The sequence below is a fragment of the Petaurus breviceps genome, unplaced genomic scaffold, assembly GCF_028583685.1.
Source record: "Petaurus breviceps papuanus isolate PSGF00001 unplaced genomic scaffold, PetGlider_PUasm1.0 173, whole genome shotgun sequence".
Taxonomy (NCBI): domain Eukaryota; kingdom Metazoa; phylum Chordata; class Mammalia; order Diprotodontia; family Petauridae; genus Petaurus; species Petaurus breviceps.
In genome coordinates, this window is record NW_027185759.1 from 31,003,121 (window position 1) to 31,025,199 (window position 22,079).

Here is a 22,079-nt window from a genome sequence, read left to right on the forward strand (position 1 = left end):
CCCCCCTCAGGTCACCAGCATGCATTAGCTTCCGCAGCCTCCCAGACAGCTCTTGTAGGATTATCGTGAGATAAATGATCAATTTCTCTTTTTCTTAAAAATGCATTTTAAAATTTCATAACTATAAGTTTTGAACCACCCTGCGTGTGGGAGGGGTGGTGTCTAGTCAGGGCATGGTCTTCTTGAGGGTAACTGAGAATGCCTGGAAAACAAATGCAGGCTTTTGTAGTACCTTATTAAAGGATTATGGCTTCACTCTTACTGTGATCATTTAAAATGACCAGATCTCTCAGCCTATTGAATGAAACAGGCCCTGAAAGGGAAGGAATATGGTTGACCTTTCTTGGTGTAATTCACAATTATCCTCCCTGCCCAGGCACAAACACAGCAGGTTTTCCAAAGGTTATGGGTTCTTTGAATAGGACTGAACTGGAAGTTTTTACGCTTCCCAGAAAATGGTACGTTTGGCTGCTGAGTTGCATGTTGGGTTCTCCCTTCGCCTTGCCCTCCCCTCGCCTTGCATAGATTATGAGATCCGAGTGGTTTTCTTCCTGTTACAAACTTGGAAGTGGAAGGCAGAGCCGGGCATTGCGTCTGCCCTGGGACTTGGGCCATCTCTGGTTTCTTCTCTGTGTGGGCCTTAGGGGACTTGAAGTTATTTAACAGTTTTTCCCAAGATGGAGCGGAGGCCCAACTCCTGATTAGAGTAGGAGGGAGGGCTGTAATCGATGTCCCAGGCAGGTCAGGAGAGCTATTATTATTAAGAAAAAAGCTAGCTATCTCATGGGAAGACTTCATATTGGAATAAACAGAGAGCTTGAATGGACTTAATCTCTTCAAACATATTTAAGAACATCTGCCTAGTTTTTTCCTTTGAAACATGTTTCACAGATTTGTTTTGATGTGCATGTGGAAAAACTGGTTTACTTAATCTAAGCAAACAATTTAGTGCAAAAATAGCTGATTTTTTCCCCCTTAAATAAGCATTTTTGTGGAAGGATAGTTTTCATTCCAAGAAAGTCATTTTCTAGACTATGCTGCTTAGTTTTGACTCTGGTAATATCGGCACTATGATGTCATAGAACTGGGCAAGAACCCTAGAGAGGAGCCGGAGAACCGCCCCTATTTGTGGGTGAGGAGACTGAGCCCTGGAGCCCTGAAGGGACTGGCCCCGGTCACACAGCAGCCACAGAGCTGGATTTGAAAGCTGGGCTTCTGCTTTGAAATCCAGTCTGTGCCTGCGCGACCATGTGGGCAATGAATCCTTCTGAAAGTGTGAATAAACTTCAGAAATAGGTGTTTAATAGTGAAAACTGGTTAAGATTAGAGCTGTAAGTCATAGGTTTTAGAGGACGGACGACAGGACACTAGAGAGATTCTAAGTGTCTTCTATACAGATGTCTTGCTGTGTAACTGAGGAAGATCCAAGAATCCCCCAGCCAGCTCCCAGGCCTTTGGGGCTCCTTCTCTGGTTCAGGGGCGGCCTCCCTGCTCCTTCCAGCTAGCATCTGGCCTGCTAGAGTTCACTGGTCATTCGTGTGTCTTCCAGAGAGTGGTTAGGAAAAGAAGGCTGGGCAGCTCGGTGCAGGTCATGGAGCTGCTCATTAACCATCCGAAAGGTCTGCCGGGAGAGGGAGTGGAGATGTAGAGAAGGTGCCTGTATGTGTGTGCACGTATGTGCATGCATGTGGGGGTATGTGTGTGTGTTAATCACCTGGAGTTTCTCAGCTGTCCCCGCTCTCACCGCTTCTCTGCCCTCTGTTGCCAGGCCTCAGTGACTCCCTCTCCACATCTCTCCTGCCCTTCTCCGTTCCTGTGGCCGTCTCCCTCCTTCAGGCCCTCCCACCTGGCCTCCCTGTTTGCGGGCTCTTCCCTTTCTGATAATGGTAATAATAACAACAGTGACAGGAAGGATGGCAGCTGGCATTTCTACAGTGCCCGCCATGAGCCAGGCACTTGGGAGCTCTGTACAAATGTCATCTCATTTGATCCTCACAATAATGAGGGGTTGTTGCTATTATTAGTCCTCATTTTTCAGATGAGGAAACTGAGGCACACAGGGTGAAGTGACTCGCCCAGGGTCACACAACTAGTAAGCATCTGAGGTGAGATTTGAACTCGTGTCTTCCCGAGCAGCACTGTACCCGTTCTGCCACCTAGTGACGTTCCTGAAGCACAAGTCTGCCTAGGTCTCTACCCTGTTTAGAGAGCCCCAGCGGTCCCTGTTGCCTCTGAGATCAGGTCCAGATCCCTCTCCGAATGTCAGGCTACTTGTGGTGCGGCTTCGGCTGCCCTTCCAGAGTCTGTGTTCTGCCCATGCTTGCTGTCCCTTGTGGCGGCCTTCCTCACTGTGCCCCCTGCCCCTGGAGGCCAGCCCCCACCTTCTGCCAAGCTCCCTGTGCTCCCCTCAGTAGGAGGCCTTGCTTCCCATTATGTTGTGTGTGCGCCTGTTTGTTAGCTTGGGCCTGGGATCTGCTTGCTTTGTGGTGCTCCGGGGGAGGAGGGCCTAGGGTCAGTGCCAGGCAACCTCTTCTCTGCCGCGGGTGGTCCTGAGGGGGTGACGGGCCGAGTCAGAGCAGGGCCTGGACGTTCCCTCATCTGTCCGTCCCTGCTGCTTCCCCAGGAGAGCGTGAGCCGCCTGAGGGGAGACCTGCTCCCCCTTCTGCCCAGTGACTCCTGTGTCCTGCTGTGACTGGGCGTCTTGGTGCTTTTGCTCCACACACAGCGAGCTTGTAGAAATGCTGAGGTTACCCAGCTTTGTTTTTAATACATACACATAACCTGTTTCTGGAGCTTTGATGTCTTCAGTCTCTTCTCTCCCGCATCTCATTTGATCCTCCCGGTGCAGCTGCCTTTATTCCCATTTTACCGATGAGAAAACTGAGGAGCAGAGGGGCTGTGTAGTTTTCCCAGGGTCAGAGCAAGCTTTGAAGTCGGATTTGAGCCCAGGTCTTCCACTTACCATGTCTGGTACCTGCTTGGCTCACTGGGTGGTGGTTTAGATAATTTGCATACAAATTGATTTCCAGGAAATTAGTTTTTCCCACTGACTACCCCAGTAGGACCTGGTAGGTAACTATGGGGAAGAAAAAAGTCCTACCATGTACATATAATAAAGCTACACTTAGAAATGCAGCAAGAGTCATTCCTTAAATATGTAACAGCTTTTTTCCCTTCATCAGATATTAACAGAAAGCTTTCCCCAGATAGCTTTGGTTTGGCTACCATGTAATTTGTAAAGTCTGAAAGTGGCACTTCTTTTTTCCTCTTTCTCCTTTCTCCTCTGTAATTATGGCAGGGAGGTGTCAGTGTGGAATTGTCCTGGCCAGTGCCTCCTGGCCATCCACCTAGCAGGGCAGGAACAGCCCCTGGCATATTATAGAAAGAGCCTTCAGTTCTTAAAATTATTTTTTTGTGACTGAACAGGCCGGACATGTAGAGCAGATACCAACATTTCCTTCTACAAAGAAAAGCGGGAAAGGAAAATGGTGGATGAGGTGATGAAGCTGGTACTTTTAAAAGCACTGAATCACGCGGGACATTGGGGGTTTCTTAGCTGCCCGTGTTTGGGTCTCCCTCTGAACACCCTTCTGTTCTTCTGCATTTTAACAGTACTTGAGTGATGAGCCCTCTTTCCTCTTTGTCCCTTCCCTTACTGCCCCCTTAATCCTCCCTCCCTCCCCAGAATCTCCTTTATAACCAAGCAGACCCCACCCCCCCAACCTTCTGTCTCCAGGGACCCCTCCCCGTCAGCAGCTGGCCGGTATCAGCCTTTCTCAGCCCGAAGCCTGGTTGGCTGTTGATCTGGCCAGAGGGCTAAGCAGCCGTGGAGACATGTGAGAAGGTACAAGAGAGGTTATTTGTGAATGACTGAAGCATTTAGTAAGCTCTAGCTGTGAACTAAGCTGTGTGTGTGTGTGCGCGCATGCAAATAGAACATAGGAATGGCTGCTCCTAAGGGGCTCACATTGTCCTGGGGAGACCACACTGCAAGGCCTCTAGCGTGGGCCGGGACAGTCCCACGGTCTGCAGGGTGTGGCCTCAAAGCTGAGGGTCCCACTGATGACATCTTACCTGTTCCTGTTGTGGGGCCGGGGACTTAGGTAGCCAGGCCTAGGAATATAGTAGAAATGCTCAGAAATTCACAGGAGGCAGAATCCAGAAGAGAAGCTCAAGGTAAAACCAGTGGTCTCATGTCAGACTCACAGCGCAGGCTACAGATCAGTCAGCAATCATTTATTGAGTGCTTACTGTGTGCCAGGAACTGTTATAAGTGCTGGAAAACCATCCTGCCCTCCAGAGCTCCTGTTCTGATGGAGGAGGCCTAGACAGGCCTAGAGAGTATCACTGCGGAGGAGAGGGAAGGGCTGAGAAGGACCTTGTCTGGCTGGGATTTGAACCAAATCTTGAAGGAGGTCAGGGAAGCCCAGAGGTGGTGGTGAGGCAAGAGGGGCAGCCAGTGCAAAGGATGGCGATGGGGAAACGGGCCTTTGTGTCAGCTCTGCCTGCTTGCCTCAGCAGCCCCTGCACATCCTGCCGGGCAAGCAGGGGCCAGCTGGTTTTATGATCCCCTTCTTGTTGTAAGGGGATCATAGGCATTCTGACTGTCTCCATGATTGCTGCTCTGGGTGTGAGCACCTGGTATATGCCATGTGCAGTGTGTGTGTGCACATAAAGCCATTCTTTTTAGCTAGCCTTCATCTTGGTAGAGGGCAGGCCTTGGCAGCCCAAGGTACGTGTCAGGTGGCCCAGGAGATGGTTTGTGTGATGCATGTGGAGATTGATGCCCCCAGAGCTGAGGAGGAAAGGAAAGGATGGGCCAGGTTTGGCTTTGGGTCCCTCTTATCACCTCTTCTGCATCCCTTTCTTATCTGTAGTTCTTCTGTGGCCCCCGGTTTCTCCCCCCCCCCCCCCCCCTACCACCCCCCCCCCCCCGTCTTCTTGCCGGTCTTTGCTTGCCCCATTCCCTTCTCCCCCACTAGCACATCCCACCCAGCACTTAGCTTCTGAGCTCAGTCAGAATGTCCTTGCCCTCGGTAGAATGGCCCAGGCATCTGCATTGAGATCACCCATTTGAATGGTGAACTTGCCCCTTCCCTCCACCAAAGCAGGCATTTTGCTGTTGAAGATGAGCTTAGATCTTCAGTGAATTTCCATGTGGTAAAACCTGCATGGAAAGGAATGTGTTTAGTTGAGGACTGTTTGTGTTGCCCTTTTGTTCCTTACATGTCTCCCCAAAAACTAGGCGTTAGCTCTGGAGGCACAGCTTACAGATGGCAGGTGTGTCCTGGCACATTCTATAGCTCTGTATCTTTATTCATCAGGGACTCTGGCTTACCCCGGGCCAAGGGAAGGGGTCTTCCAGCAGGGCTGCTAAGGGCTCACCACCTTCTCTCAGTCTGCCTGGGTAAAGCGACTCCAGCTGATTCCTGGTGTAGGTGCTAAAGGGTGCCAGCACCCACACACCCCTTCAGTGGAGTCCAGAGCATCCCGGAGTTAGGAAAGCATGTGTGTGGATCTGCCCTCAGACACTTAATGGCTGTGTGACCCTGGCAAAGCCACTTAACCTCTGCCTCAATTTCCTCCTCTGTGAAATGGGGATACAGCACCTACCTCCCAGAGTTCTGAGACTCCAGTGAAACAAAGTGCTTAGCAGGCCTCAGAGCTCCTTACAAATGTTGGATGATGCTGTCATTCATTGTTATCAAACCCTTGATAAAGGTTGCCTGATCCACCACACCCTCATTTTGACAGTTATGAAAGAGGGGGATGGTGGAGGGGAAATATTGATGAAGAAGCCGATACTGACTGTCCATCTTTTGTTCAAATGAAAGTTGAGCATTGGTGCGTCAGGCCTCGAAGGACGCCTGTAGCTCGGGAGAGAGGAGGTAGAGTTTCTGTGGATGAGCACCTCCCTTCATGCTCTTACACCGGCCATCCCAGCTGTGCGCTGCCCTCACCCGGAGAACGGGGCTGTGTGCCTGTGTGTGAGCCAGCAGCCCAGGTATGGAGCGCCGGGCGTAGGAGGGGCAGCACATGATCCCTTCCCGAATGACTCATGTTATCCTAGTGATGCCAATGCCAACATGTCCATGCCCATGGAGCCAGTACAGACGGGCCGGCTGGAGCAAAGCTGCCTGAGTGGGTGGCGGGTGTCTGGCAGAGGAAGGGCTGACTTTTTTTTTTTTTATACTTTTGGAAGAGCTTAAATTTATTTAGTGGTATTAGTATTGAGCCCATTGCCAGTTAAAGATTGTCCCCGACAGCCCCTCAGAGCAGGTCCTGTCAGTCCTGGACTAGATCTCATCCAGGAGAAGATAGGTGTGGTGTCTCACATTTACAAAGCCCTGTTTTCTCCACAGCCCTATGAGAACATCAGTGCAAATAACAGCATTTTAGGGATAAGAAAGGTGAGGCTCTGTGTGTGTATATGTGACTTGTGTGTGACTTGGCCAGGTCATCCAGCTAGAGCTCAAATCCAGATCCACCTCTGTAGGCAGCTGTGTCAGGAGATGGAGACATGCTACCTGGAGGCCTGCTTTGGATCTTTCTTCCTTGTGTTCATTTTGTGCTGCTGGCCATATTCCTTTGGTTTGATTGCCTTTTAAGTTTTGTGCATATTTGAGTGGTCTTTCATTTAAACCTTGTGTGGAGGTGGCCTTCCTCCACTGATGATAGACGTGCACTGCCCAAGTTCCTAAAGACCCTTACCGTAAGGAGATTAGCCAACAATCTCTGTTTAGGTGAAGAGAAAATGCCTCCGTTTTGCCAGTAGGGAAACTGAGGGATGCCACAGTGAGGTGAAGTGATTTTGTGTAAGTTAATGACTTGATTAGATTTCCAGATATTTTACTGGCCTCTGATCTTTCTTCTCTCCTGAAAGTCCACAGATTAGTTATCTATGGAAACCACTTAATCTTCTTAGGTTTCTTGGGGATACTTTTAATCTTGCCATAGTAGACGGTTGGATTTGGAATCAGAAAGACCTGGGTTCAGATTGTGTAACCTTGGGCAAATCACTTAGCCTTTCTGTGCCTCAGTCTCCTCATCTGTAAAATGGGGGTGGTCACAGCCACCTCATTGAGCTATTGTGAGGACTGAATAAGGTTAAGTAGTTTGCACAACTTACAATGCCACATAAATGCCAGCTACTTTTGTTACTGTTGTTTTAAATTCCCCTCAAAAATTACAGAGACTTAGGATATCAAAACAGCGCTGCGTGTGTCTGGAAGAGTTAAACCTAACTTTCAGCTTTTTCTCATTAATATTTCATAAAAATTGTACAAAGATCCTCTAAACCAAGTCAACATGGGTGTTCAGTGAATTCAGTTAAATGTGCAAATGCCTGCAGCGCCAAAGTTTTCAGACTGTGTGTTGGGAATGGGAAATGGGCCCTACTCTCAGAGAGCCCCAGTTCTGCTCCATGGTATGGCTTGGAAAAGGGCAGGCAAAGCCATGTGAGGATTTTAGTTTCAGCACCTCAAAAAACTATAAACAACCCCAAGAAACGCTTCCTGGGGTGTGGCATCTGAGCTGAGCAGGGCAAGAGTGAAGAGCAGCTTGAACAAAGATGCTAAGGCCAATTTGGCTGGAATGTGGGGGTCTGAAAGAGAACAATTCTGGACAGGTGGGTGAGGGCCAGGTGGCATTAGAAGGGCATTCAGTGCCAAGCTGAAAGGCAGCTTCTATTTGGGAGATAGGAAGGAGAGGCTGATGCTTTTTGAGCAGGGAGGGACAGATTATTTTGGTTGGTTTGGAGTGGAGAAAGACGTGAGACAGGGAGACCTGTGAGATGGTGACAGCTTGAATGAAGGCCGTGTCTGTGAGTGAAGAGAAGGGGACAGGTGGGAGACATGTGGTGGAATCACAGTGGCCAGGAGTTTGCAGCTGATTGGGCAGAAGGAGTGAGTGAAGAATCTGGGATGGCTCTGAGGTCGTGATCTTGGGGGACCTGGAGTCAGAACACAGGAGTCTGCAAGAAGGGAAGAGTTAGGAGGGCTGTTAGTCCAGTTCATATTTTGAGGAATAGGAGGACAGACCATTACCAGCTTAAAGCTAACTCTGCAGGGTTAATCGATGGACACACAATCAGCAAACCATGGATGGCAGCACCCAAGGGAAGCAGGGGCCACTCAGCTCCGGCAGCCACCCCTTTCTCCAGTTTTGGCCCCAAGAACCAAAATGCCCCACGTGATGAGTGGATAGTCCTGGCCCGCACACATCCTAGAGCTGAGTAGCTACTGCTTGGGGAAGAGGAGCCTTTTGTAGCCCAGAGGACAAAAGCAGGGGACGTGAAGGGACTTAAGGGCAAAGGTACCAGTATAAGAGAGTGAGGCGAAGAAGGGGCCAAATGCTCATCAAGTATTCAGGGGACTTATGGTTACTTTTCCTGATACTTTCTCCAAGAAGAAAAAAGGAAGGCGCTAGACACAGTGAGCCCCGAACACTGAAAAGTGGGGTGGAAGGCATCTCACTTTGGATTCTCCAGGGGAGCTGTTTCTGAATCTGCTCTTTGTGGGCAGCTGCGTCATCGATCTGTTTGCAAAGGCCAAAATCAGCATCATTAGAAGAAATGAGAAGAAAACACAGCATTTAGTTGCTGTGGCTTCAACCTGACCTATGCAAAAGAAACTTTGGCTCCTAAAAAACAGAAAAGACATATACACTCCAGACTAGTCACTTTCTCCAAAGTATAACCTTTGTCAAGCAATAGTGAGACCAGAAGGGCCCGGAAACCCCCTCAGACAGCACGTACTTGGGTTTCTCAACAAGCAGTAATGGCAGCCAAGGACAATATAGGTTTAAAACAACTTATTTAAAAATTATTACAAAGGAGGATGGTGGAAGGTTATGAATAATATCACTTTTTTTTTTTTTGCTTTTTGGGGGCAGTTGGGGTTGTGTGACTTGCCCAAGGTCATACAGCTAGTTTTTGTGTTAAATGTCAGAATCTGGATTTGAACTCAGGTCCTCCTGACTCCAGGGCCGGTGCTCTATTCACTGGGCCAGCTAGCTGCCCCAATAATATCACCTTCTAAAATAGCTGATTGGTAGAGAGGGGGAAAAAAGAAATGCTTGGCATAAGGCCCAGTTAACATGCCATCTCAAGAATATTTATAGGTGAAAGTGGAGAGAGGCCTGCATTAAAAAAAAAAAATGGAAATGGGCTGTTATTTCTGTTGATCTTAGTTATGAGAGTGACCCCCTTGCTTGTGGACTCTGATCCCTCAGTGCCCAGCGTGTCCTGAAGGGGTAGAAAGTGGTACAAAAAAGTAGGAAAATAGCAGGACCAGATCAAGGATATCCAGGAGAAATCTGTGCAGGAAGCAGCATGATTTTGAAAGCATCAAAGGAGCCACTTTCAAAACAGATGAAGAGGTGAAGGTAATCCTGACACTCCAGTGCTGAGATTTTGAAAGTGAACTGTTAAGGGGAAAAAGTTGTTTGGCTTATCACTTTAAAAAAAAAGGCCATCGGGAGAACATCTGTGACGAAAGCCAGCTGCACGTAACAGAGATCTGCAGTTTCCCGGGTGATCCTTTTGTTCTCCAGTGTATGGAAATGCCCGTTTTATTTGATGGATGTTAAGTTCAGAACAAAAATAAATTTCATAGAAAGAGGACATCAGGATTGATACTGATCCATGTGCTTGTGTTCTCTGCAAATTGAACAGGAGATTAGGCTGAGTGGGATTTGGTGAATCAGGAAGCCCTTTCAGTGATCCCAAGCTACCTCCTGAAACAAAAATTCATGTTTTGGTTTCCTGGTATTTTTCCAGATATGGTTCTGATTCACCACAAAGTTTTAGGTGATTCAAAGGCTAAAGGAGAGACTGTGATGTCGAGAAGTTGACTCTGGCCTATTTCTGATGAATACTTGTTCTCAGGGCCCATTATAGAAGATATGGGGGGGGAGGGGGGAGGTGGACCAGCCTTGGGGCACCTGTGGGGAAGGCCTGGGGGCTTTTTTTAGTGCTTCCTCTTTACCGTGGAATGGTAGACATCCTAAAGAAAGGTGTCTTTAGGGCTCCCACTGGATCCTCTGGAAGATTGAGGGGTGGAGCATAGACAAGCCTTAACATGGAGTATAAAGGAGTCTGGACTGGTTGGGTCCATAGCGCATTGCATCTGTGAGATCACCCATTAACCAGAAGGCTGCATTTTCCTGATCTTTTTTTTTTTTAAATAAAATTTCATTAAATTCTAAGTTAAGTGAATTTAATTGAACTCTTTTTTTTGTTTGTTTTTTGGCTCTGTGTCTCTAAATGAGAGCATTAGACAAGACAGTCACCAAGGCCCTTTTAGCGTCACATTCTTTGATTTGCTCAGTTTGAGTTTTTCCTTAAGCAGAAGAATATTTGAACATTTTCTCAAACTTTGAGATTTTCTGTCACTTTTAAATATGTTTTTCAGTTTCTAACTATAGCTTGTACTTTGGTATACTGTGTGGGAAGAAGTTTTAAACTTGAGATGGTATGAATATTTTAGGACAGAAATGGAATCTGGTTATGTATGTGCAGCAGAGTAGGAAAAAATCTGCTTCACTTCAGCTGCCTAATTCTCTGGAAGAAAAAAGGGCTCTCTGTTCCTTAGGGTCAAGATAAGAGAGAATAGGCCCAGGGTTCCCCTCTGCAACATTGCCATCAAGTGGTCATCCAGCCTTCTCCTGGCAGACCTCTGGGCTGGGGGAATCCACTACCTGGGGGCAGGACTTTCTGCTTTCCTGGGCTTCTTGGAGCTGTTCTCATCCTTTCTTGCTATACAGTAGAACCTCGATTTACGAATTTAATTCACTCCAAGATTCTGTTCATCATTCACTTTTGTTTGTATTGCAAAGCAAATTTTCCCATAAGAAATAATGTAAAGTCAGATGATTCAAAAATCCCCAAAAATATTCATATAAAAATAATTATTTAGGGGCAGCTAGGTGGCGCAGTGAATAGAGTACCAGCCCTGGAGTCAGGAGGACCTGAGCTCAAATGCGACCTCAGACACTTGACACACTTACTAGCTGTGTGACCTTGGGCAATTCACTTTAACCCCAATTGCTTTGCCTTCCCCCCTCCAAAAAGAAAATCATTATTATTTATAATTTTAAGTAAGTTTTTTGTCCCTAATGCACCTGAAATAAAATAGCAATGATTAGTACACAATATAAACCGAAAATAAAACTAATTAACCTGCACCTTACCTTTGAGAAGAGTTGTGGCTGGTATGAGGGAGGAGGAGGAGGAAGGCTTATTGCTTGGAAGGAGAATCTCCTTCCATGAGAACATCGGGGTTTTCAGCCTCAGGAGTGTTCTCTCCTATGCTGCTTTCACTAAAAGTAAGACTAACACTGCTGCCTTCACTTATTTTCCATTTTTCAGAATCCTTTCATCTCTTGACTCACTGATTTTTTTTCTTTATGTTCACTTCTGAATAGGAATCCAGTAACTCTTGTTTTTGACGTTTTTCATAATGTCATGGAAATGTGACATTGCATTATTGTTAAAAACATCTGTGGCTCTCGTTGCTACAGCCTTATTTGGGTGATGTTTTTCACCAAAGTTTTGTATGTTTCCCCACATCTGATAAACCTCCCTGACCTCCCTTGGCATGAAGGATTCCTCTGATGAGATCTCCCCCGTGGCCTTGGTCGTTGCTCTTCATGCAGAGCTGTCAGTTTGTCTGTCCATTGGGTCAACGCCGAATGAAGCCATTGGGCAGTGTGCCGACCTGGTTTCTTTGTTTGACATATGAAGGCAAAAAGACCCCTCGCCCTAGTTGAGTGTGATCCCTTCGCAAGCCATTCAGGTCCAAACATGATGTTGGTGCTGTGAATTTTTGTTCATCTTGCAAGACAGATTTTGCAGAAAAAATTTTCCTTGTCCAGCGAAGCATGCATAAACCCAGTTACTCGTAAACAGAGGTTCTGTTGTAGTGGATCACCCTGTAGGGACTTGAAAAAGCCGTCTGCCCGGTGAAGTCTTCTTCATCCCAAACCCCCTCACTCATTGTGACCTGACACCCCCCCCTCCCCAGCACCCTAGTTTCCTTCCAGCTTTTTAGTACCATTAAAATATGGCTCCAGAACTGCAAACAGTGTTCCAGATGGCAGCAGGTCTTGGGACCGCCACCCCCCATGTCTGAGATAACCCGATTCTCATTCTGAACTAAGATCATCCAATGTTAGGCTTGGAAAACATTTTTTACCTTAGCATGTGAATGTCATTTAAAGCAGTGGTTGAGCCTTTCACCTAGTCCTTGGCACACAGTAGGTGCTACATAAATGTTTATTTCTCTTCTCTCCCCCTTATAATCCAGCCCAAGTGTTTATTAAACCATATATCAGATAACCATAAACAATTCAGTGCCTGTTATGTGTAAAACACCATGTCTGAGCCTGGGGATGTTTAGATGAAAATTAATGGCCAGCACTCCAGGAACTTCCAAATTAACTAGAGAACTAAGACATAGATACAAAGCAGTGTGATGTGTGGTAGAATACATGTGTCAGGGGCAAGGGAGGTATCTAGACAGGGATCAGAGAACTGGAAGGAGACAGGTTTGAGGTTTGGAGAGGCAGGGCAGGCAGTGCCTTTGGTCCCAGCCCAGCCAGGGCCCAGATGCATGATGCCTTGGTAGCATGCTATTGGGCGTTTCCTCCCATGATGTCTCTTCCAGATGTGCAGGTGTGGGATGTGTCTCATGTGGGCAGCTATGGAATGCCATCATAACTGAACTCTCACGTGATTCCCAAGCCCATGGATAGAATTTGCTACCTTTATTTCTGTCCCACATATGGGCAATGGAAAAGAAAGGCTTTTGGCCACTGGGCCAAAAACACACCAAATGCATCATTATCCATTGGTTAACTGGCAGTGTGAAAGCATGTCAGGAGACTTTAGGAGGAGGGGTAAGTGGGGAACTGCAGTATTTATTATTTTGATGATTACTAAGATCCCAGAACCTCAGATTTAGATCAGAGGTCACCTGATCCATCCGCCTCATTTTACAGGTGGAGAAACTGAGATTGACAGGGTGGGTCACCCAGAGACACCAGGGAGTCAGCCCAGGATCTTTGACTCCACAGCGGGGTCTTCCCTGCTCGTTAATCCTCAGACTTAGAACATGTGCTCTAGTCTGCAGGGACGGGTGACAGGCCACAAAGCTAAGAAATGGCTTTAAAGTCATCTGAGTGAGCGGCAGGAGGCTTGTTAGGATGTATGACCACAGCACAAACAAAACCATCTTGGGTGTGTCATAGGGAAGCAGTAGAAGACTGGGAAATGAGCTGTAGGGCATGCTGGGGAGGGGAACAGACTCAGCATCAACCCTGTTGTTTGGGGCAAAGACAGGTTTGACAGTGGAGGTGACAGTGTCACATGCCAGTGTTTTTGACTGGCATGTAAATTGGCAGGAAGTAGGACAGGGACCCATTTCAAAATTCTCTCGATTAGAGTATTCTCCTTAAAGCAATGTGACTACTCTGCAAAGAAGTCCTCTGCTAATGCCTCAGGATGGCAAGGCAGCAAGCATTTATTACGTGCCTACTGTGTGTCAGATACTGCGATACAAAGAGAGACAAAAGCCAGTCCCGTCTGATGCAGACAACTCTGTACAAACAAGACTGATCCGGGATAAATTGGAGATCATCTCAGAGGCTAGGTGGGCAGTAGCACTGAAGGGGGTCTTGCCTTCTAGCAGAAGGCAGGATTTTCCCTGAGACTTTGAGGAAGCCAGGAGGCAGGGAGAGGTGAGAGAAGGTTCTGGGCATGGGGGACAGCCAGAGCATATGCCTGGAGTCAGGAGGTGGAGTGTCATGTCCATGGAGCTGCCAGGAGGCCGTGTCACTGGACCACAGAGGACATGGGAGGGGGCATGAGGTCTGAGAAGCCTGGAAAGGTTGGGCAGCCGTCTTGTGAGGTGCTTTAAAAGCCAAAGCCATGGAGTTTACTGAGGAGGGGGAGAACATGGCCAGAGCGGTGCTTTAGGGAGATCCCTTTGACAGCCAGGTGGAGGGTGGGCTAGAGTGGAGACAGACAGCATCGCAGGAGAGCAGCCCCGGTTCTGCGAGGCCGTCCCAACAAAGCCTCCGCTCAGACGGTGTCTCCCAAACCTGCCGACTGGACGCAGCTCCACAAGCCTGGCACCGAAGTGGGGGGGGAGGGGAAAGGGAGGTGGGCATTGAGCCATGCTTGAGTGCGACCAGGGCAGAGACAAGGGAAGGAGAGATGGGCTGAGGGCACAGAGGACATGAGAGGGGTGTTCTTGATGCTCTTTATTAACATTGCTGTAAGATGGGGCTGGGGGAGTGTGATGGGAGGAGACTGCAGCATAGAGGAAAGAACCAGAGATGAGAGATCTCCAGGAGAGAACCAGTCATCATCCCAGCTGGATGGGGAAGACGTCTATGCTTCAGAAGGACCTGTTCACCATAGAGAGGGGCGTTCCAGAAGATGCAGTGGGAAACCAGTGGGGCCTTCTCCTAGGCCTGGTGGGGGAGGGATGCCACTGACCTTTCTGAGAATGAGATAGAGGAGAGAGCTAGCAGGGGAAAGAGCGTCTCATGGTTCACCCAGCAGATCATTTGCTAAGCACCCATGTGCCACTTAGGTCAGTCCTCCTCCTCCTTAGCTCTGAAGCCTTTGACCTTGCTGATTTTTCCTTGGCACTCACTTCTCTGTAGGTTTTCATGACGCCACCGCACACATTTGGCTGCTCCCCAGTGCCCTACAGGCTCTGTCCTGGGCCCTCTTGTCTTCTACTCTCAGCTCCCCAAGATTCCCTTACATCTGTGATTCCCAGATCCACATCTCCAGCCCTGATCTCTGATGCACTCCAGTCTGGCCCTCCAATGGCCTTTGCCATGTTCAGCACTGGATGCAGTGGCTTCTCCTCGGTAGCCTCCCCTCTTCCTCCCAGGCTCACGGCTCAGGGGTCACCCAGCCTCACCTAGCACTCAGTCTGTGGCCAGAGCCTGTGAATGTTACCTCCACGGTGTCTCTCACGTCCGCCCCCTTCTCTCCTCAGGCATTGCCCACCCCTGTGGGGTCGGCTATGGCAGCAGCCTCTGCCACAAGCCTTTCCTCCATCTGGCTTGTCTGTGCTACTGTTTGTGTGTGGTTGCCCCTCCATCAGATGGGCCTGGCTTGTTGACTGACTGAATGGTGCTCTGCCAGGCTTTAGGGATCCAAAACCAAATGAAATCTAATCCCACCGTGCAAGTGGCTTGCCTTCTGTAGCAGGAGACATAGCACACATGTAGAAGGGTGTGCCCAGTGATTGGGTACCTCCCCAAGGCAGCTTTGGGGAGGAGGTCCTGAGGAAGTGGGGGCTGGTTTTTGAAGGACTCTGGGGCTTCTGAGAGGCAGAGGTGACCGGGGGAGTGCCTTCACACCTGGGCTATGCACAGTGTTTGCAGAGGCCTCCACAAGGAATGTGGTGTATGAGGAGGGACAGCAGTTTAACTGGATTGTGGTGTGTTTGAGAGAGAGCATGTGGAAGACAGTTGGAAAGGTAGGTGAGGAGCTTGCTTTCTTGGGTTTTTTGGAGGCATTTGGGGTTAAGTGACTTGCCCAGGGTCTGAGGCTAAATTTAAACTCAGGAAGAGGAGCCTCTGAGTTGGGATTTGAACTCGGGTTCTCTTTATGCAGGGCCTGCGCTCTATCCACTGTGCCACCAAGCTGCCCCTAGTGAGGGGCTTTCAGGGCCAAATAGGAATTTATATTTAATCCAGAGTCAGTCAGGGATAGGAACAGGGCCTGGGGCTACTGGAGTGCCCGAGAGGGAGAAATTCATGGACTAAGGGCCATCATTACAATAATCTTTTGAAATTCTTTCTTTTTTAAGAACAAAAGTCTATTTTCTCTTCCCCCCCCCTTCCTTATGAGTCCTCTGAATACCCAGGTGGTCATTGCACTGATCATGGTTCCCAAGTCATTCAGAGTTGCTTGTCTTTATGGTATGGTTTTATAAGTCACTGTCACCAAAAGCTGATATGAAGGTGTCCCTGCTGTGATGTCTCCTTGGTAGTGTCCCCTCAGTCGCTTTGGTGCTGTCAGTTGGCAACAGCAAGTCCATGGAAGAAAGCCCTTGCCGGGCCCAGGGGTTCTTCACCTCTGTGTCCTGGGCTGCTGGGCAGTCTGGTGAATGGTCCCCCTTCTCAGAGCAATGTTCTCACCCCAAGTGTTACAGAAGCAGTGATGGAGGGATCACAGGGTTACAGATCTGGACCTGGAAGAGGCCTCAGAAGCATGGTCTGACTGCCTCCCTTTACAATGAAGAGACTGAGGCCCAGCGAGCCCAGCTGTGGCAAAAGCAAGAGGTTGTGTTAAGATCACAAAACGTTCAACAGAGACCAGATAGAAATGGCCACCCACTTCCTCACATTAAAAAAAGGAGAGCACCTGCTTATGGTGTACCTGTTAGTCATGCAACAGCGGTCACTTGGTGTCTTTTGTCTAGATGGGCTTTTCTTGCCATGCTAGATGTGAATCTCAACTACAAATGCAAGGAAACTCAGGATATTTTATGATCTTTATATGTCCTCTCATGTTTGTGTATCTTATGAGACAGTATAAATAAATAGAAATCAATGGGGTTTTAAAATCCTTATATATGATCTTGTGTTTGTGTGTCCTGTGAGACGTTGGGGAAGTAGGAAGCAGTGGGGCTTCGTAATTATTTTATTAATCTTGTGTTGGTGTATCCTACGAGGCACTGGAGAAATAGGAATCAGCGGGGTTTTAAAATCCTGATATATGATCTTGTGTTTGCATAACCTATGAGATGTGGAGAAATGGGAATCAGCAGGGCTTTTGCATTGTCTGGCTTGTTTCAAAGAGAATCCTTTAGCCGGAGCCTCTCTGGAGAGTCATCCGTGTGTCAATGAGAGTTTTATGTATTTTCAGAGATTAAAAGCCATTTTTCTTTGAGAGCTTCTCCATTAAGGAAATTGCTTATCACCTATCCTATTGTAGATTTTTTCCCCATTAACCTTTGCTCTATGTTTGATCTTTTTAGGAGACCCGTGCACAGTCTCGTCTCAGCTGGAGCTGGAGGAAGCCTTTCGGCTCTATGAGCTCAACAAAGACTCGGAGCTCTTAATTCACGGTAAAGTAGAAAGGGTCATTGGCTGCACTGCCAGACTATCAGTTCTCCCTCTTCATGCACATCCTTCTTTGGTCCCTGCACAGTTTTTGCTGGTCTCACTGCAGCAGAGTGAGGCTTTTCCTCCCACCTCCCACTGCTGAGAACGGCAGCTCTCCGCCTTCTCTCCTCCCTCAGTCCTTCCACGGATCACCTCTTCTTCCCCTCACAGCCAAATGCCTCCCCAACACTTGAGGCCAGTCTCTGTGAGCTCCTTCTCTCCAGTCTCTGGTGCCCCTTCTTCTGTTGGGGCTGACCGGTCTGCAGCTGTCTTTGATCCCATCCCCTTTTGCCCCTTCTTACTCATTGAGTGCTCCCACAACTATCTCTTAGAGTGAGTCTGTCCCTGAAAGTTGGCTCCTTCCCTGCTGTTCACAAAGGTGCCCAGGTCTTCCCCACCATCAAAAAACTCTTTCTTGATCCTAATCTCCCAAAGCTCTAATCGTATGTCCCTTCTCTTTTACACAGCCAAAGTCTGAGAAAAAAGCCATCTACTCTCATTGCTTCCTGTTGCTGTGCTCTCACGTGTCTGCCCTGGACACTCTGGCCTCTTCTGGTCTCATCATTCCATTTCTGTGGCTCTTGCCAAAGGTGCCCCGACCTCTAATTTGCCAGATTTAACAGCCTTTTCTCATTCCTTGTCCTCCTTGAAACTGTTGGCCTGCCTCCCCCTTCTGGATGCCTTCTCCTGTCCACACTGTAAGGTGCTATCTCTTGTTCTTCTCCTTATCTCCTCGGCCTGGATCATCAGCCACAGCTGTCTGGGGCCCCCTCTTGGTGACCTCGTTAATGTCACAGAAGGTTGATGGGAAGGCATGGGTTTAGTGATTTTCTCTCTGCTGATGCCTCCCTGATCCGTCTCTGCTGTGCTCCAGGCCCACATTACAGACTTCCTGTTGGACATTTTGAACTAGATGTCTTGTAGTGTTTTAAAGTCAGCCATCATTCCCTCCCTCCCAGATCCTCTCCCTTTTCAGACTTGCCAGGTTTTGCCTAGGGCCTTTGCCTTCTAGACTAGATGACTCCTCACTCTCCCTCAGCCCATACAGCCCACCAGTCACCAGCTCTCGGATCATGTCTGCGCCTCCCCCGCCTCCTGTCTCTTCTCTTTTCACAGCCCTCAGCCTCAGGCAGGTTTTCTTCCTGCCCTCGCTGCCACAGCCATTCTCATGGAGATGACTCTCCTGTGGCCCAGTCATCTCCAAGGTCAGGTACAAGCTCTAGGCACACGAAGGCAGTTGCAGGCTGATTCCAGTCTGCCCTCCTAGTTTACTGTGTATTATTCATGGTCACACACTGTACAGCTCACCCACAGGAGCCTTTGTGCTGTGCTGTTCCTCGTGCACTGCCTGTCTCGTTACCATCCTGGTCAGGGACATAGCCCCAGCCTCCCAGACCTGGGTTCTGCTGCTCCCGCCTTCCAGGATCCCTCATGTCCTCTAGAGCTCACCCAGGCACTTGCTCCCGTGTGAGTGAGGCCTTTCCCGTCCCGCTTCATGCATCATCACGTGTCTTTACGTATGTACATATTGTCTCCCTGATAGAGGGCAAGTTCCTTGATCATGGAAGCTTCCTTACTTTTGGTCTTTACATCCCAGGTGCCAAGCACAATGCATGCTCACAGTAGGTGTTTAATGAATACATTTTTGTTGAGCGATCATTTATTTAAACCTCCTTGAGTCTCTTCTCCCTCTAGTCTGACAGTCCTGAATCACCTCAGAAAACTGGTGGTGGGCTTTCTGTCTTCCTCACCTGGAAATGCTTCCTCATTTAGATGGGAACCTCTAAATTGAAAGTTCAGTGAGTCTGAGTCATTTGACATTTCACTTAGATTGTAAACAAGAATCACCATTAGCAGATCTTTTAATAAAAACTGAAGCACCTGGCTATGGCATTTATGTCCTCCAGAGGCAGCTGTGAGGAAGCAGACAGCCTGTGCAAAGGCATGAAGGGAGGAGGCGGTGAAGCCTGCTTTCCTGCCGAAGCACTGCGTCTGCCTGCCCACCTGCCTGCCTTTCCTTTTGTTCGGTCACAGTTTTGATGACAAATGAGACCCATTTGATACAACCTGATGGAATGCCAGTATGCCAGCACAACCCCCAGATTCCTTTCCCAGGTTCAAGACACCATGACTGTGCAGCTCCTTATTCTTGTAAAGAAATGCAAATCTTTTTCTGGGGTTAGTGAAAAAAACCCCTAATCCCAGTCTGCCACATAGTTACATTGATTGCTCTCTCCCTTAAAAAAAAATAAAGTAGGATAAGTTATCTTAACCTTAGAGTGTACCATTGCCTCCCAGGAGAGCCAACATTCATGTTTTTGCAGATTCTGGGAGGATCCATCAGTATCGTTCTTGTTACCACATTAAAATACTTTTGGCAGATACCTTAGAAATTTTGCTCATGGGTAGGGAGCAGCCCTCTTCTATTTAAATAGTGCATTCTGTCATTCTTTATTTTTATAGCGTTAGCCTATATTTCACTTCTTGGCATAAACCTTGCCATCTTTTTCCTAACCTTTACTTTTTGTCTGACCTCTTGACTGAAGTAGGTCATTTAATCAGCCTGTTTACAATCTCTGTTGAACTCAATGTTCATAGATTTTCCAGACTCTGTGCTTTTTTATATTTTTGATATTAATATGTTGCTTCCAATGGGCATGTTAACCAGGATCATGCATGACGTGTCTCTGCTTGGGACATTTCTTTCAAAAGGCTTTGTATTTGTAAAGCTGTTTACTATTTGCATTAAATTCTTCCTTGTAATGGACTAATTATACTTTGCTGTAGAATTAGAGAGAAAGAGAGAGAGAGAGTAGCCTTGTAAAGAGAGAGTCTGAGAATTAGAAAGAAAGCTCCCTCCGTTGATGGCATCACAGGTCCAGGTCAACCAGAAAAGACAAGGAGGATGAGGCGAATGATTTCCCTAAAATTATTGAGTAAATTAGTGACATTTATTCCTTTGTCTTTTCTGTTGGCATGTACATGAGTCCATTGTCAATACCATGGTTCTCATTGCATAGTGTTAGAAAAGTTACTCATGTGAGACACGTCATGTTGTCGACGTACCAGTGGCCGTCTTCAGCTAGAGAGGATCAGACAGGAAGCCTGGTGGATACTGATGTTCTTGGGGCATGATAACAAGTGCATCTTAAATTCTGTGTTTTCACAAATACTGGCTTAATCTTGGGGTTTTCTGTCTGTTGTTTTCTTTCAGTATTTCCATGTGTACCGGAAAGGCCTGGAATGCCATGTCCTGGAGAAGACAGTGAGTTGATGTGTTTTCACAACCTGTCTCAGTGTAAAGTATCATATATTGTGACAACCCATAGAAAAGCAAACCAGAGAGTCCCTTATAGCCATTTTGAAGCTACCCTGCTTGGGTTCAGTGGAACAGTGTTCAGTCTCATTAAGACTGTTTCCACCTGTTCTTCAGCTTTTAACAGCCTCCCTTTGTCCTCATCAAGTTCATATAACTCTTAACGCGTCTTCCTTGGTATGAGGAGACACCACTCACATGAGCCCCTTCATATGTCCTTGTAGAATATGTAAGAAATAGAGACTGCTTCATTCTCGGTGGGGCTATTGTGTGTTAGCACTATGGGCTGGAGCTTTCAAGCATGTTCTATGAGGACATTTAGCCTTATGTAATTTGCAAAATAAAGATTCCAGACTAGAATTGCTGGCTTTTCACTGAGTATCTGTTTGGGAGGAGAAGAGGAAATGAAGGAATCAGACTTTTTGACTTTGACACTGACTTTGATTTCAGACTTTTGAGAGTTCTTCAATTCTTTGCCTTTACGCAAACTTGAGAAATGTTGAATTGACTTACGTTAAGTTGGATTGGGAGAAAGGGCAGAGGGCAGAGCAGAAGAAATGAAGAGAAAAGAGTAATGGGTGCAAGTCCAGGGAACGATGGCATGCGCATGGGCCTTAACTAAGACTTAGAAGGCCTAGATGGCCTGACCAGAATGATATGGTGGAGTGGATAGAGTTGAGCAGTGGGCAGTGAAGTTTGCTGGGTTTTGTCCTGGATTGGCCCTTTCACTGCATGCATAGGACAGCCCAGGACTGTAAAAGCTCATTAAAAACCACGCATTTGTGGAGCCCTGTGTAAAGTACTGGGGTGGGAAGACAGAGCCCTCATGGCCTCAGGGACCTCACGGTGTAGCTCTTCACCCAGGGTTCAGATACCTGGCTTCAGGAGAAGAGCAAAAGGGAACTGTAAACTGTCATGTGGTTTGGAGTCCGAGGTCACAGGGGGTGGCGGTGACATTCTGGATCAGAGAGGAAGATCAGCTGGAGAGCAGGCCTGGAGTGCCCAGGCAGTAAGTATCCTGGAAACAGGGAAAAGATTGTTGAGCGGAAGAGTGATATGATAAGCCCAGTTATTCCGACTGGATAGAAGCAGACAAGTTGAGTGGTGAGGGTCTGGGAGACTACTGCCAAGGTCCTGCTGAGGGGAAAGTGAGGGCCTGTGACTAAGGCCAGTGAGAACAGAGAAGGAGAGGAGGGGAGAAACACTGTAGAGGTGAAATTGGCCATTCCTTTGATCTGGCTGGCTAGCAGAGGTAAAACTGGGCTTCTTCAACATTTTTTGTCATAGTTTGTGTGATTACTGTTTCATGGTAATTGGCTTCCTTTGCATTCCTCTGTATTCTATTTTATGCATTTAAAAAGATGATAGTGGAAATGTGGTCACCAGGCTTCAACAAACTGCTGGAGGGCCCCATGACACCAAAAAAAATGGTGAGGAAGCCTTGAGTAAAGGACAGGCAGGCAGAGACAGGCAGGCAGAGAGACAGAGAGACAGCTAGGCAGGTGGATCGACAGGCAGACAGAGACAGGCAGGCAGACAGCGAGACAGCTAGGCAGGTGGATGGACAGGCAGACAGACAGAGGCAGGCAGGCAGACAGTGAGACAGCTAGGCAGGTGGATGGACAGGCAG

The 22,079-nt window shown here is 47.8% G+C and overlaps 2 protein-coding genes across 3 annotated transcripts in view; one reads left to right on the top strand and one right to left on the bottom strand.

Annotated features, from left to right (window-relative positions):
• Positions 1-22,079, bottom strand: part of PHC3 (polyhomeotic homolog 3) — a 352,648-nt gene that overhangs the window by 119,964 nt on the left and 210,605 nt on the right. The gene's annotated exons all lie outside the window — the stretch shown is intronic.
• The window catches only part of PRKCI (protein kinase C iota), a 76,197-nt gene that overhangs the window by 26,445 nt on the left and 27,673 nt on the right, over positions 1-22,079 (top strand). For both annotated transcript variants that reach the window (XM_069083562.1, XM_069083563.1), the window contains exons 3-4: positions 17,007-17,096; positions 20,348-20,398. In XM_069083562.1, the coding sequence (XP_068939663.1) occupies positions 17,007-17,096; positions 20,348-20,398 (141 nt within the window). The remainder of the gene's footprint in view (positions 1-17,006; positions 17,097-20,347; positions 20,399-22,079) is intronic.